General features: G+C 39.8%; 1 protein-coding gene across 1 annotated transcript in view; it reads left to right on the forward strand.

Annotated features, from left to right (window-relative positions):
- Positions 1 to 16,847, forward strand: part of CLNK (cytokine dependent hematopoietic cell linker) — a 118,613-nt gene that overhangs the window by 68,104 nt on the left and 33,662 nt on the right. The window contains exons 12-13 of the mRNA XM_057546318.1: positions 4,620 to 4,638; positions 16,450 to 16,531. Of these exons, the coding sequence (XP_057402301.1) occupies positions 4,620 to 4,638; positions 16,450 to 16,531 (101 nt within the window). The remainder of the gene's footprint in view (positions 1 to 4,619; positions 4,639 to 16,449; positions 16,532 to 16,847) is intronic.

Here is a 16,847-nt window from a genome sequence, read left to right on the forward strand (position 1 = left end):
TCCATCAGAGTCAGCATGTAAATGACCAGGTGAGCAGTAGAGGCCCAATAAATGGCATGAAAGTCAGGTAAGATGGAACTATCTTAGAGCCCTCTTAGATGTTCACTTTCTTAAGCCCCCAGAGAAGTTCCTTAAGCAGATGGTAGGTCCTCACTTCACTCCCACTGGCCTCCTAAGGGATTTGGTTCTTATCTTAGTATTTGACCTTTGCTCTTACATCATCTAGAACGTAAAGGTTGATCTCTTTGTTTCTCTCCTTCTTTCTTTTGGTGTTGAAAACGCAGACTCTGTGAACCAGTGCCAAATTGAATCTCGGAGACAGTGTTTTGGGTAAAGTAGAAAAGAATAGCTTTATTGCTTTGCCAGGCAAAGGGGGACACAGTGGGCTCCTGCCCTTAAAAACTGTGTGTCCCAACCCGGGAGGATTTGATGAGGAGTTTTTTTGGGTTTTTTTGTTTGTTTGTTTGTTTTTTAATTTATTTTATTTATTTATGGCTGTGTTGGGTCTTCATTTCTGTACGAGGGCTTTCTTCTAGTTATGGCAAGCGGGGGCCACTCTTCATCGTGGTGCGCGGGCCTCTCACTATCGCGGCCTCTCTTGTTGCGGAGCACAGGCTCCAGACGCGTAGGCTCAGTAATTGTGGCTCACGGGCCCAGTTGCTCCGCGGCATGTGGGATCTTCCCAGACCAGGGCTCGAACCTGTGATCCCTGCATTGGCAGGCAGACTCTGAACCACTGCGCCACCAGGGAAGCCCCAGATGAGGAACTCTTATAGCAATAGTTCAAAGTCAGGGTTGCTGATGAGGATCAGGGTATGGGCAGGGCCTGAGTTCCTTTATCCGGGCCTCAGGTGGTCTCCTGATATGTTTCTGTGGTTTTCGAGGTTATCAAGCTGTGACCTTCTCTCTGGAATGAAGAATGCTTCATCAAGTAGTTAACATCTTCCATTTGTTGGGGATTTTAGCTCTGCAGAAGAGCTCAAAGATATTGCTATGCATATCCCTTGAGGCGGAACCAGGACCCTGCCCCAAGGCTGCACTATTGTTTCTTGGCTGCTCCTCCCTTGTCTTGGGTATCCCCTCCCTTCCCTGATTAGCAACTGTTTGAATCTGCCCTTTGGGACTCAGAGAAGGTCATGGAGTCTGGAGTCTGTTCCCTACAAACAAGGAACAGGGGACACAGAAAGGCTTCTGTGCCCAGGAGCCCCACAGGCTCCTGCTCGGTTCTACTTTCTCCCTTTTTTCTTTCTTCCTTTCTTCCTCTCTTTCTTTTGTTCTTTCTCTCTCTCTTCCTTCCTTTCTTCTTTCCTTCCTTCCTCCCTTCCTCCCTCCTTCCCTCTTTTTTTCTTTCTTTCCTTCTCTCTTTTTTTCTTTCTTTCTTTCTTTCTTTCTTTCTTTCTTTCCCTCTCTCTCTCTCTCTCTCTCTCTTTCTGGTGTTATGAGAATGTTAAAATTGAGTCACATTTCTAGCTTGTCTGTCAAACAAGATACTTATGACCTCTAATCCACAAGACAATCATGTCAAAGAGGATAACACGTGACTGCTAAATGAAAGGTGCTGTTCAAGACTTCACTCAGCTTACCCTCTTCTGGGAGTTGCTGGACTTCCCAAGTGCCACCAGGAAGGAGAAATTTGGGGTGGTCCTCTGCTGCTGGGGGAACCCACACATCTAGAGGAACTCCACCTCTTTCTTCCTGTGGGTTGGTTTATGTGTCCCGAGTGGCGGCTACTCAAGATGACCTATATCCATAACTCACTGGTCAGTCTAAAAGTACAATAGCCCCACCAATCACAAACAAGCAAGAAGGAAATGGGGAAGTCAGTCTTAAACAGCAGGGATCATGCAGGACTCTTTGTTTTTCTTGCAACTTTGGTTGGCCTTCTGCTAGAAGTGGATATTATCTAAAGAACAACAAGGCCTAGTGGAAAAACACGTTCTTCCTCCTTATCTTTTGCCAAGACACTTCCTCATTGTTTGTTTGGGCTGAGAGTCAAGGTCATTTCTCTATTTCAAAAGCCCATCTCATAGGGCACATGCCATGCTTGTGTGAGTGTTAAGTGCTTGCTCAAATTATATCTTGGGGACCAGAATTCATTCCAGCAGAAATAATGTGCCACCTGCCCCAATTCAAATTCACATAGCGCTTTATAGTTTTCAAAAAGTAGAAACTTATTGTCTCCTTTAATTCTCAAAAAAAAAAAGAAAGAAAGAAAAAAGAAAACCCTAAGAGAAAAAGAAGCTTCAGAGAGGTGACAAGAATTGCCAGGGTTCCCACAGCGGGCAGACGGAGCCACCCTAGAAAGCCCAGAGTCCCGATCTAACCCCCATGCCCATGACTTTGCCCTAGAAAATACAGAGGCACCCCTGAGGTGAAATAGTGGGGGGAAAAAGGAAATAAGGAAGGGAGGAAAGGATGAGAGGGAGGGAAGGTGGGAAATAATAAAGAAGGCATTACTATTTAACTTGAATATACTAATTTTCTAACCAAAAAAAAAAAATTAAAGTAGGGAAACTAGAGAGATTTCACTCCATTTTTCTAATTGCATTTGATTTTAAATTCAGAGCCCTCAAGCAAAAAATTGGCTGGGTCTCAATTCAATAAAAAAAAGTGCTCCCCCAGACAGATGGCTTCCAGGCTATTTTTACAACAAGGCTTTCTCCCCTCCTTTGACAAGCCTGAGAACCACAGCTGCAAATGATTGAGCACTTTGAACTGCCAGGTTCAAAGTCCTGAGGAAGACTCAGTGAGGAAACTTTCAAACCACCCATAAAAATGGATTCATTCATTACACTTTTTACATAGCCTATAGTTTTGCCTTTATTTACTGTCCATGATGAAATGTATGTCCTCTTTCCAGAAAACTAGGGGATGCCAAGTTCTTTGAAACAAAAGGGCTTGTCTGTTGGTTAGCCTTAGACAAGGTGTACAATGCCTCTCTAAGCTATTTATTGATAAATGATTCTTGTCTACGAGGCCAAAGTGAGTCAGGAGACCTGGGCTCCAGGGTCAGCTCAGCCACAAGATAACTCTGAGAATCTGAGCAAATGACACCACCTCTTTGGACCTCATCTGCAAACCACTGGCTTTAACTTTTCATGGACCTCAGACCCCTTTGAAAATTTGATGAAAGGTATAATAAACCTTCCTCACCCCAGAAAAAAAAATGCACATATTTATAGAGGAAAAAAAATTAGCTTTTAATTTCAGAAGGTTCATGGACCCCACTAGACCATCCAAGGACCTCTTGCATCCCCCAAGTTAAGAAGCTTTAGTCCGAATGATTGATACCTGTGGACTTTCTCAGCTGATGCAATGCATGAAATGGACTTCAGAAAATTATTTGCAGTTAAGTAAATACTTCAGCAAATACTATACTTCTTGCAAGGCATTTTGATTCTTCAAGAATATAATAGGACTCAAGAATACAAGTCCCGGGGCTTCCCTGGTGGCGCAGTGGTTGACAATCTGCCTGCCAATGCAGGTGACGCGGGTTCAAGCCCTGGTCTGGGAAGATCCCACATGCTGCGGAGTGACTAGGCCCGTGAGCCACAATTGCTGAGCCTGCGCGTCTGGAGCCTGTGCTCCGCAACAAGAGAGGCCGCGATAGTGAGAGGCCCGCGCACCGTGATGAAGAGTGGCCCGCACTTGCCACAACTAGAGAAAGCCCTTGCACAGAAACGAAGACCCAACACAGCCATAAATAAATAAATTTAAAAAAAAAAAAAAAAAAAGAATACAAGCCCCATAAGCACATAGGCTTTCATAATGAAGAATGATCAAGGATTCTACTACTATTAAGGAAAAAAAGAGAATGAAAATGTTTGAGAAGAGAAATGGCTACATTTAACAAGAATACTGTGAATATTTTCATGCTAATTTTTAAAAATAAAAATTCCAAAGCAGGTATAAAGAAAATTAACCATGGCTTTCATCACTTAAACACAACCTCTATTAATATAATATTTTATCATATCTCTTCAAATCCTTTTTTCTACAAACACACACATACCTGCTTCTAAATATGTCATAAGCCCAGTTTTTAATCCTGAACAATTTATGTAACTTTGAGATATACTTACAGTGTAATCTTATTCCATACTCTATGTAAACACTTGCAATGCATTTCTAACATTCTAATAGTGAGTATAGCACCAAAAATTACTTAATAATTCTCACTTAGAGGCTTATGTAGATTGTTTCCAGTGTTTCAATATTATAAGTAATGATGTACTGCACATCTTTGTACATGGAACTTGATCCAGATTTCAGGTTGTTGTCTAAGAAAAAGAAACTCATCAATGGAATTTTGGGGATAAGAATAAGAGTATTTCTAAGGCTCTTAATGGCTATGGTTAAATTGGTTTCCAAGAGTCAAAGCAATCTATAGTCCTATCAGCAGACTGTATATTTGCCTGTTACATCACACAAAGAGTATAAAATTTTTATTTTTGCTTAGTCTTTTGGAGGATTATTCGTAGATTTTTAAAAATCTGTCCTAACAAAAATGTTGCCCAAACTCTATTAACCAACTGCTCTAAAAACACACATAGTATAATGTAAAATTCTCTACCACTAAGAGTAACTCAATGTTTGTTTGTTTTTTTAATTCAATACAGGTCCTTGGAACAGAGAAAGGTGAACTATTTATATTTGTTTTCTTATCCTAATATCATTAGGTTAAGTCCTATTTCCAGGTTAATAGCATTAGTCATTTTTTTAAAGGATTACTTGTTTCAGGGCCTGGGATGTATGGACACGTATGTGGGTGCATGATGATGTGATCCAGATGGATCCAGGACCTCAGAGTCTATTCAGGAGTCCTGTGGTCTGAACAGGGTGATTTAAATTGGGGGTGGGGTAGAGGTCTTTCTTCAGCTACAGGTTACTGACAAGGAGGCACTGTCACCCCCTGCCACTTGGGAAAGACATTGCTGGCCTGCTGCTCCAGAGAAGCTCTTGGTCTCTCCATCTTTGATGTCACCCGTGCATACACACATAAGCCCTCATGCATGCACGCATACACACGTGTGCACACTGCGGGTGTCACTGTTGTGGAAGCATGCAATCCAACACTTGCTAGATGGCAGGATGCTAGTCTGGTGATACCTTCATGCCCACCTTTGGGATACTGTTCACCATTCACTTAGAATGATGAGTTATGTCCAGAGCCGAAGGACCTGAGCTGTAGCCCAAAGAGTTAACACAGGCAGCCTACTTTGACAAAGCAACATTGGGCTAAGATTTCAGAGGCTCACCACCAGCTCACTGTGTGTTTTGGCCAAATTGCACTGACTCTGTGAGTCTCAAGTCTGCTCTTTTTACATTGAGGAAGTTAGACTGGAGCGGCACCTAACCTAGGTTTGTGGATTCCCAAGGGTTTCTGATGGAGGAGTGAGGGTCTCTTGGCAATTCTAAATAATTTTAAAATCTAAAGGAAACTATGCCCTTTTCCACAATAAAGCTCAGCATCCTACTGAAATGTTGAGGAGTTGTTGCCTCAGGCTTCAGTGATTATCAACCCAGCAATGTGACATTGATCAGCTCACAGAGGTGGCTGTTGATGACCTGAAATGATTTTATGGGATGTATGACTAGCGGACCAGTCACTGACTCCAATCACTTTTCAAGTAATGACAGCCCTTCAGTCAAAGGTGTCGAGTTTGTGATCAACCTTGGACACAGCACAGAGTAACAGCCAAAATTAAGACATGTCAGTGTTTATGCTTCCTTAACTTTACTACTTACCACTGCAACTGGAAGAGTGTTTTACGGGATTCCCTATCATAGTATTATTATGTGCCCTTGGTAATTCTCGATGGCTAGTTAAAATCTATCCAGGATGAAAAGGAAATAAAAAGTGGTGACACCAATGACATATGTAATTACTGAATAAGTCCAGTTCCTGTGGTTGTCAAAACTTTTCAAAACTTGAAGATCAAAGGGGAACAACTGAGAAAACGCATGTTCGGCGGGAACCAGGTGGAAACCGCTGGTCTATAATAGAATCCTGGGAACTCTCCTGCCCTATCACAGGAGAGACAGGAGAATTCAGGTGTGCCTGGGCCAGCATCAGGCATCCCCCTACCCTACATTGCTCGGAATAGTTCTTTTTTTTTTTTTTTTTGAAGGTAAAATAAAATTCAGTTTTTCCTATTTTTAATTGCTCTGAGCGAGAACATTGTGCAAAACAAAAGTGGTTGCAATGTATTGTGTATTTCTGACCTACCTTTTATTTTTTAATTCATAATTTTTTTATAGAGGTAACATTGCTTTATGACAGTATATGCTTCACATGTACAACATTATATTTCTGCTTCTGTATACCCTATAGTGTGTTCACCACCAAAAATCTAGTTTCCATGTGTCACCATACAGTTGATCCCCTTTACTTATTTTTCCCGCCTCCCCACCCCTTATGCTCTGGTAACCACCACTCTGTTTTCTGTATCTATGTGTTTCTTTTTATTTGGTTGGGCTTGTTCATTTATTTATTTTTTTGTTTACTTGTTTGTTGGTTTTTTCATATTGCACATATGACTGATATCATACAGTATTTGTCTTTCTCCATCTGACTTATTTCACTTAGCATAATACCCCAAGTTCCATCCATGTTGCAGATGGCGAGGTTACATTGTATAGATGTATGTATATATGTATATATACCACATCCTCTTTATCCATTCATCTGTTGATGGGCACTTAGGTTGTTTCCATATCTTGGCTATTGTAAATAATGCTGCTGTGAGCATAGGGGTGCATAAATCTTTGAATTAGTGTTTTCATATTCTTCGAATAAATACTCAGAAGTGGAATAGCTGGACTGTATGGTAGTTCCACTCTTAATTTTTTGAGGAATCTCTGTACCATTTTACATAGTGACTGCACCAATTTACATGCCCACCAACAGTGTACTAGGGTTCTCTTTTTTCTCCATCTTTGCCAACACTTGTTATTTCTTGCCTTTTTGATAATGCCATTCTAACAGACACAAGGTGATATCACATTGCAGTTTTGATGTGATTTTCCCTGATAATTAGTGATGTTGAACATCTTTTCAGGTGCTTGTTGGCCATCTGTTTGTCTTCTTTGGAAAATGTCTATTCTGGTCCTCTGCCCATTTTTTAATCCAGTTGTTTGGAGTTTTTTTTGTTGTTGTTGTTGAGTTGTATGAGTTCTTCACATATTTTAGATATTAACCTCTTATCAGATATATCATTTGCAGATATCCTCTCCTGTTTGGTAGGTTGTCCTTTCACTTTTTTTTTTTTTTTTTTTTTAAATTTATTTTATTTATTTATTTATTCATTTATACATTTTTGGCTGTGCTGGGTCTTCGGTTCGTGCGAGGGCTTTCTCTAGTTGCGGCAAGTGGGGGCCACTCTTCATCGCGGTGCGGGGACCGCTCTTCATCGCGGTGCACGGGCCTTTCACTATCGCAGCCCCTCCCGTTGCGGGGCACAGGCTCCAGACGCGCAGGCTCAGCAGCTGTGGCTCACGGGCCCAACTGCTCCGTGGCATGTGGGATCTTCCCAGACCAGGGCTCGAACCCGTGTCTCCTGCATTAGCAGGCAGATTCTCAACCACTGCGCCACCAGGGAAGCCCTGTCCTTTCACTTTGTTGATGGTTTCCTTTGCTGTACAGGAGCATTTTAGTTTGCTGTAGTCCCATTTGTTTCTTTTTGCTTTTGTTTCTCTTACCTGAGGAAACATATCTAGAAACATATTCTTAAGACTCAAGTCTAAGTGTGTACGGCCTATGTTTTCTTCTAGGAATTTTAGTTTCAGGTCTTACATTCAAGACTTTTATCCATTTTGAGTTGATTTTTGTGCATGGTGTGGGATAGTGGTTTAGTTTAGTTTTCTTGCATGTGGCTGTCCAGTTTTTGCAACATCAGTTATTTTTTTTAATAGATCTTTATTGGAGTATAATTGTTTCACAATACTATGTTAGTTTCTGTTGTACAACAGGGTGAATCAGCCATATGCATACATATGTCCCCATATCCCCTCCCTCTTGAGCCTCCCTCCCATCCTCCCTATCCCACCCCTCTAGGTCATCGCAAAGCACCAAGCTGATCTCCCTGTGCTATGCTGCTGCTTCCCACTAGCTAACTATTTTATATTCGGTAGTGTATATATGTTGATGTTACTTTCACTTTGCCCCAGCTTCCCCCTCCCACCCTGTGTCCTCAAGTCCATTCTCTATGTCTACATCTTTATTCCTGCCCTGCAACTAGGTTCATCAGTACCATTTTTTTTTTAGATTCCATATATACGTGTTAGCAGACGGTATTTGTTTTTCTCTTTCTGACTTACTTCACTCTGTATGACAGACTCTAGGTCCATTCACCTCACTACAAATAACTCAATTTTGTTTCTTTTTATGGCTGAGTAATATTCCATTGTATATGTGTGCCACATCTTCTTTATCCATTCATCTGTCGATGGGTATTTAGGTTGGTTCCATGTCCTGGCTGTTGTAAATAGTGCTGCAGTGAACGTTGGGGTACATGTCTCTTTTTGAATTATGGTTTTCTCTGGGTATGTGCCCAGTAGTGGGTTTGCTGGGTCATATGGTAGTTCTATTTTAGATTTTTAAGGAACCTCCATACTGTTTTCCATAGTGGTTGTATCAATTTACAGTTCCCACCAACAGTGCAAGAGGGTTCCCTTTTCTCCACACCCAATCCAGCATTTATTGCTTCTAGATTTTTTTGATAACGTCCATTTTGACTGGTGTGAGGTGATGCCTCATTGTAGTTTTGATTTGCATTTCTCTGATGATTAATGATGTTGAGCATCTTTTCATGTGCCTCTTGGCCATCTGTATGTCTTCCTTGGTGAAATGTCTATTTAGGTCTTCCACCCATTTTTTAACTGGATTGTTTGCTTTTTTTTTTTTTTTTCCACACACACACACTGTATTTTATTTTTACAAGAGATAGATAGACTGACACCAAGCATTGTACATGGATGACCACAACAAAAGCAACAATGATTGCAATTACCAAACATGAAACACACTTATACTATGTCATAACATTGACATTCAGTCCAGTAATCCTCCACTGTAACAGCTCCTTTACTTTGCAGTGAAAATTGATTTGTATATTCTTTTCCTCTGAGTCCTTGTGGGATTTTTTTTTTTTAATTCAGACAGAAAGTCACAAAAATTATACTCATCCTCATCAGTTCACTCAGTCCCATGTAATTAATTTCTTTTTTTTCATCTTGATCTTTTGTTAGCACTTTTATGAGTTCATCAGTTTTTCATTAGAGTTCTGAAAATGCTTATTCATTCAGTTCTGCAGTACAGTCAGTTACCAGAAACCTGTACTTGTCAGAGTCTTTTCCATGAATTTCTTGAAGATGAAACTCTTTTATAGGAACATATTTGCAAAATCATCAGAGTACACCCAGAACTGTCTGTAAATGACAAAAGACTTAAAAATGACCATGGTTAAAGATTTGATGAAAGTTCATAATAATGCAGTTGACAAGAAAATTAGTTATTTCTGAGATATACATTTTAAAGTAATAACTAGGATTATTACTTATAACATTATACCAGAACATATAAGATTTTTAGACGTTTCCTGTAATGTCTGAAACATTTATATTAACATATTTCCATACATATTTCCATACAAATACAAATATAAGATTTTTAGAAATTTCAGGTAATGTCTGAAACATTTATATTAACATATTTCCATACATATTTCCATACAAATACAAATATAAGATTTTTAGAAATTTCATGTAATGTCTGAAACATTTATATTAACATATTTCCATACATATTTCCATACAAATACAAATATAAGATTTTTAGAAGTTTCCTGTAATGTCTGAAACATTTATATTAACATATTTCCATACATATTTCCATACAAATACAAATATAAGATTTTTAGAAATTTCATGTACTGTCTGAAACATTTATATTAACATATTTCCATACATATTTCCATACAAATACAAATATAAGATTTTTAGAAATTTCATGTAATGTCTGAAACATTTATATTAACATATTTCCATACAGATAACCCAATGAAAGTTTAGTATTAGTTGTTTTGTTTGTTTTTTTATACTGCAGGTTCTTATTAGGCATCAGTTTTATACACATCAGTGTATACATGTCAATCCCAATCGCCCAATTCAGCACATCACCATCCCCACCTCATCGCAGTTTTCCCCCCTTGGTGTCCATATGTCCATTCTCTACATCTGTGTCTCAACTTCTGCCCTGCAAACTGGCTCATCTGTACCATTTTTCTACGTTCCACATACATGCATTAACATACGATATTTGTTTTTCTCTTTCTGACTTACTTCACTCTGTATGACAGTCTCTAGATCCATCCACTTCTCAACAAATGACTCAATTTCGTTCCTTTTTATGGCTGAATAATATTCCATCGTATATATGTACCACAGCTTCTTTATCCATTCGTCTGTTGATGGGCATTTAGGTTGCTTCCATGACCTGGCTATTGTAAATAGTGCTGCAATGAACATTCGGGTGCACGTGTCTTTTTGAATTACGGTTTTCTCTGGGTATATGCCCAGTAGTGGGATTGCTGGGTCATATGGTAATTCTATTTTTAGTTTTTTAAGGAACCTCCATATTGTTCTCCATAGTGGCTGTATCAATTTACATTCCCACCAACAGTGCAAGAGGGTTCCCTTTTCTCCACACCCTCTCCAGCATTTGTTGTTTGTAGATTTTCTGATGATGCCCATTCTAACAGGAGTGAGGTGATACCTCATTGTAGTTTTGATTTGCATTTCTCTAATAATTAGTGATGTTGAGCATCTTTTCATGTGCTTCGTGGCCGTCTGTATGTCTTCTTTGGAGAAATGTCTATTTAGGTCTTCTGCCCATTTTTGGATTGGGGTGTTTGTTTCTTTGATATTGAGCTGAATGAGCTGTTTATATATTTTGGAGATTAATCCTTTGTCCGTTGATTCATTTGCAAATATTTTCTCCCATTCTGAGGGTTGTCTTTTCGTCTTGTTTATGGTTTCCTTTGCTGTGCAAAAGCTTTGAAGTTTCATTAGGTCCCACTTGTTTATTTTTGTTTTTATTTCCATTACTCTAGGAGGTGGATCGAAAAAGATCTTGCTGTGATTTATGTCAAAGAGTGTTCTTCCTATGTTTTCCTCTAAGAGTTTTATAGTGTCCAGTCTTATATTTAGGTCTCTAATCCATTTTGAGTTTATTTTTGTGTATGGTGTTAGGGAGTATTCTAATTTCATTCTTTTACATGTGGCTGTCCAGTTTTCCCAGCACCACTTATTGAAGAGACTGTCTTTTCTCCATTGTATATCTTTGCCTCCTTTGTCATAGATTAGTTGACCATAGGTGCGTGGGTTAATCTCTGGGCTTTCTATCTTGTTCCATTGATCTATGTTTCTGTTTTTGTGCCAGTACCATATTGTCTTGATTACTGTAGCTTTGTAGTATAGTCTGAAGTCAGGGAGTCTGATTCCTCCAGCTCCATTTTTTTGCCTCAAGACTGCTTTGGCTATTCGGGGTCTTTTGTGTCTCCATACAAATTTTAAGATGATTTGTTCTAGCTCCGTAAAAAATGCCCTTGGTAATTTGATAGGGATTGCATTGAATCTGTAGATTGCTTTGGGTAGTATACTCATTTTCACAATGTTGATTCTTCCAATCCAAGAACATGGTATATCTCTCCATCTGTTGGTATCATCTTTAATTTCTTTCATCAGTGTCTTATAGTTTTCTGCATACAGGTCTTTTGTCTCCCTAGGTAGGTTTATTCCTAGGTATTTTATTCTTTTTGTTGCAATGGTAAATGGGAGTGTTTCCATAATTTCTCTTTCAGATTTTTCATCATTAGTGTATAGGAATGCAAGAGATTTCTGTGCATTAATTTTGTAACCTGCAACTTTACCATATTCATTAATTAGCTCTAGCAGTTTTCTGGTGACAGTTTTAGGATTCTCTATGTATAGTATCATGTCATCCGCAAACAGTGACAGTTTTACTTCTTCTTTTCCAATTTGTATTCCTTTTATTTCTTTTTCTTCTCTGATTGCCGTGGCTAGGACTTCCAGAACTATGTTGAATAATAGTGGTGAGAGTGGACATCCTTGTCTCGTTCCTGATCTTAGAGGAAATGCTTTCAGTTTTTCACCATTGAGAATGATGTTTGCTGTGGGTTTGTCATATATGGCCTTTATTATGTTGAGGTAGGTTCCCTCTATGCCCACTTTCTGGAGAGTTTTTATCAGAAATGGGTGTTGAATTTTGTCAAAAGCTTTTTCTGCATCTATTGAGATGATCATATGGTTTTTATTCTTCAATTTGTTAATATGGTGTATCACATTGATTGATTTGCGTATATTGAAGAATCCTTGCATCCCTGGGATAAATCCCACTTGATCGTGGTGTATGATCCTTTTAATGTGTTGTTGGATTCTGTTTGCTAGTATTTTGTTGAGGATTTTTGCATCTATATTCATCAGTGATATTGGTCTGTAATTTTCTTTTTTTGTAGTGTCTTTGTCTGGTTTTGGTATCAGGGTGATGGTGGCCTCATAGAATGAGTTTGGGAGAGTTCCTTCCTCTGCAATTTTTTGGAAGAGTTTGAGAAGGATGGGTGTTAGCTCTTCTCTAAATGTTTGATAGAATTCACCTGTGAAGCCATCTGGTCCTGGAGTTTTGTTTGTTGGAAGATTTTTAATCACAGTTTCAATTTCATTACTTGTGATTGGTCTGTTGATATTTTCTGTTTCTTCCTGGTTCAGTCTTGGAAGGTTATACCTTTCTAAGAATTTGTCCATTTCTTCCAGGTTGTCCATTTTATTGGCATAAAGTTGCTTGTAGTAGTCTCTTAGGATGTTTTGTATTTCTGCGGTGTCTGTTGTAACTTCTCCTTTTTCATTTCTGATTTTATTGATTTGAGTCCTCTCCCTCTTTTTCTTGATGAGTCTGGCTAATGGCTTATCAATTTTGTTTATCTTCTCAAAGAACCAACTTTTAGTTTTATTGATCTTTGCTATTGTTTTCTTTGTTTCTATTTCATTTATTTCTGCTCTGATCTTTATGATTTCTTTCCTTCTGCTAACTTTGGGTTTTGTTTGTTCTTCTTTCTCTAGTTTCTTTAGGTGTAAAGTTAGATTGTTTACTTGAGATTTTTCTTGTTTCTTTAGGTAGGCTTGTATAGCTATAAACTTCCCTCTTAGAACCGCTTTTGCTGCATCCCATAGGTTTTGGGTCGTCGTGTTTTCATTGTCATTTGTCTCTAGGTATTTTTTTATTTCCTGTTTGATTTCTTCAGTGATCTCTTGGTTATTTAGTAACGTATTGTTTAGCCTCCATGTGTTTGTCTTTTTTACGTTTTTTTCCCTGTAATTCATTTCTAATCTCATAGCGTTGTGGTCAGAAAAGATGCTTGATATGATTTCAATTTTCTTAAATTTACTGAGGCTTGATTTGTGACCCAAGATGTGATCTATCCTGGAGAATGTTCCGTGTGCACTTGAGAAGAACGTGTAATCTGCCGTTTTTGGATGGAATGTCCTATATATATCAATTAAATCTATCTGGTCTATTGTGTCATTTAAAGCTTCTGTTTCCTTATTTATTTTCATTTTGGATGATCTGTCCATTGGTGTAAGTGAGGTGTTAAAGTCCCCCACTATTATTGTGTTACTGTCGATTTCCTCTTTTATAGCTGTTAGCAGTTGCCTTATGTATTGAGGTGCTCCTATGTTGGGTGCATATATATTTATAATTGTTATATCTTCTTCTTGGATTGATCCCTGGATCATTATGTAGTGTCCTTCCTTGTCTCTTGTAACATTCTTTATTTTAAAGTCTATTTTATCTGATATGAGTATAGCTACTCCAGCTTTCTTTTGATTTCCATTTGCATGGAATATCTTTTTCCATCCCCTCACTTTCAGTCTGTATGTGTCCCTAGGTCTGAAGTGGGTCTCTTGTAGACAGCATATATATGGGTCTTGTTTTTGTATCCATTCAGCCAGTCTATGTCTTTTGGTTGGGGCATTTAATCCATTCACGTTTAAGGTAATTATCGATATGTATGTTCCTATGACCATTTTCTTAATTGTTTTGGGTTTGTTTTTGTAGGTCCTTTTCTTCTCTTGTGTTTCCCACTTAGAGAAGTTCCTTTAGCATTTGTTGTAGAGCTGGTTTGGTGGTGCTGAATTCTCTTAGCTTTTGCTTGTCTGTAAAGCTTTTGATTTCTCCATCAAATCTAAATGAGATCCTTGCTGGGTAGAGTAATCTTGGTTGTAGGTTCTTCCCTTTCATCACTTTAAGTATTTCATGCCACTCCCTTCTGGCTTGCAGAGTTTCTGCTGAGAAATCAGCTGTTAACCTTATGGGGGTTCCCTTGTATGTTATTTGTCGTTTTTCCCTTGCTGCTTTCAATAATTTTTCTTTGTCTTTAATTTTTGCCACTTTGATTACTATGTGTCTCGGCGTGTTTCTCCTTGGGTTTATTCTGTATGGGACTCTCTGCGCTTCCTGGACTTGGGTGGCTATTTCCTTTCCCATGTTAGGGAAGTTTTCGATTATAATCTCTTCAAATATTTTCTCTGGTCCTTTCTCTCTCTCTTCTCCTTCTGGGACCCCTATAATGCGAATGTTGTTGCGTTTAATGTTGTCCCAGAGGTCTCTTAGGCTGTCTTCATTTCTTTTTATTCTTTTTTCTTTAGTCTGTTCCGCAGCAGTGAATTCCACCATTCTGTCTTCCAGGTCACTTATCCGTTCTTCTGCCTCAGTTATTCTGCTATTGATTCCTTCTAGTGTAGTTTTCATTTCAGTTATTGTATTGGTCATCTCTGTTTGTTTGTTCTTTAATTCTTCTAGGTCTTTGTTAATCATTTCTTGCATCTTCTCAATCTTTGCCTCCATTCTTATTCCGAGGTCCTGGATCATCTTCACTATCATTATTCTGAATTCTTTTTCTGGAAGGTTGCCTATCTCCACTTCATTTAGTTGTTTTTCTGGGGTTTTTTCTTGTTCCTTCATCTGGTACATAGCCCTCTGCCTTTTCATCTTCTCTGTCTTTCTGTAACTGTGGTTTTTGGTCCACAGGCTGCAGGATTGTAGTTTTTCTTGCTTCTGTTGTCTGCCCTCTGGTGGTTGAGGCTATCTAAGAGGCTTGATGGGAGGCTCTGGTGGTGGGTAGAGCTGACTGTTGCTGTGGCGGTCAGAGCTCAGTAAAACCTTAATCCACTTGACTGTTGATGGGTGGGGCTGGGTTCCCTCCCTGTTGCTGTGGCGATCAGAGCCCAGTAAAACCTTAATCCACTTGACTGTTGATGGGTGGGGCTGGGTTCCCTCCCTGTTGGTTGTTTTGCCTGAGGCAACCCAACACTGGAGCCTACCCGTGCTCTTTGGTGGGGTTAATGGCAGACTCTGGGAGGGCTCACGCCAAGGAGAACTTCCCAGGACCTCTGCTGCCAGTGTCCTTATCCCCACGGTGAAACAGAGCCACCACTCGCCTCTGCAGGAGACCCCCCAACACCAGCAGGTACGTCTGGTTCAGTCTCCCCCAGGGTCACTGCTCCTTCCCCTGGGTCCCGATGCACACATTACTTTGTGTGTGCCCTCCAAGAGTGGGGTCTCTGTTTCCCCCAGTCCTGTCACAGTCCTGCAATCAATTCCCACTAGACTTCAAAGTCTGATTCTCTAGGAATTCCTCCTCCCTTTGCCGGACCCCCAGGTTGGGAAGCCTGAGGTGGGGCTCAGAACCTTCACTCCAGTGGGTGGACTTCTGTGGTATAAGTGTTCGCCAGTCTGTGAGTCACCCACCCAGCAGTTATGGGATTTGATTTTACTCTGATTGCGCCCCTCCTACCGTCTCACTGTGGCTTCTCCTCTGTCCTTGGACGTGGGGTGTCCTCCTTGGTGAAGTCCAGGGTCTTCCTGTCAATGATTGTCCAGCAGCCAGTTGTGATTCTGGTGCTCTCGCAAGAGGGAGTGAGAGCACGTCCTTCTACTCCGCCATCTTGGTTAATCTCGGAATAGTTCTTAAGTTTAACATTTTTGTTTATGTTTCTATGTAAGTTTTCATTTGAATGGAGAATTCAACCTCGGTCCACTTCCACTTCAAGCCCTTCCAATACCAAATAACTTCCAATGACATATTCCATATTTTGGCAAGTTCAAGGATGAGTTCCGGATTTAATATTTTTTTATAGTATTATTGAATAGTCAACATTCAAAGCAATTTGTATAGCCTCAGGGAGAAGCCAGTCTCAGGAGCCAGGGTTATTGCAGAACACGTGGGTTACAGGTTCCACTAACCACGAACAGCTTACTCTTAATAATCAGAGATTACTTGGATGAAATTATAGCAGTTCCGATAGACGTCTAATGGTCCCCAATCATTTTCCTTTTGCAACCTGCCCAAATTCTGTGACGCCTTTACACAGTTCCTCATCACCAGATGAAGCCTGAATTATCTCACCTGTCACAAAACCAAAGTCCTCAAGAGATTCCTCTTGCCATTGCCAGGTAAGGAGCTAGGAGTCCCTTGCTGGGTCCCGGCTTGGGGGTCAGGCATGTGTTGTCTGGGGTGATGACTCACACAGGCTTCCTGAGAAAGAGAAACTCTGGCCTTTCATAATGAGGCCCAGTGATGAGGCCCCAGGGAAACCTGTGAATCACAGTTGTTGTTGAAGTTAATAACATTGTTCTTCCTGCACTTTATAAGTGATTGATTGCATGTTAGAGACGATATTTGAAAACATGGTTATTAAGTAGGGAGGATTAACTGGAATGGAGGCTAGTCAACTTGGGAAGAAAAGTTGGCTTTTCTAACTAGTCTCAG

The sequence above is a fragment of the Balaenoptera acutorostrata genome, chromosome 5 (genome assembly GCF_949987535.1).
Source record: "Balaenoptera acutorostrata chromosome 5, mBalAcu1.1, whole genome shotgun sequence".
In the NCBI taxonomy this organism is placed as follows: Eukaryota; Metazoa; Chordata; class Mammalia; order Artiodactyla; family Balaenopteridae; genus Balaenoptera; species Balaenoptera acutorostrata.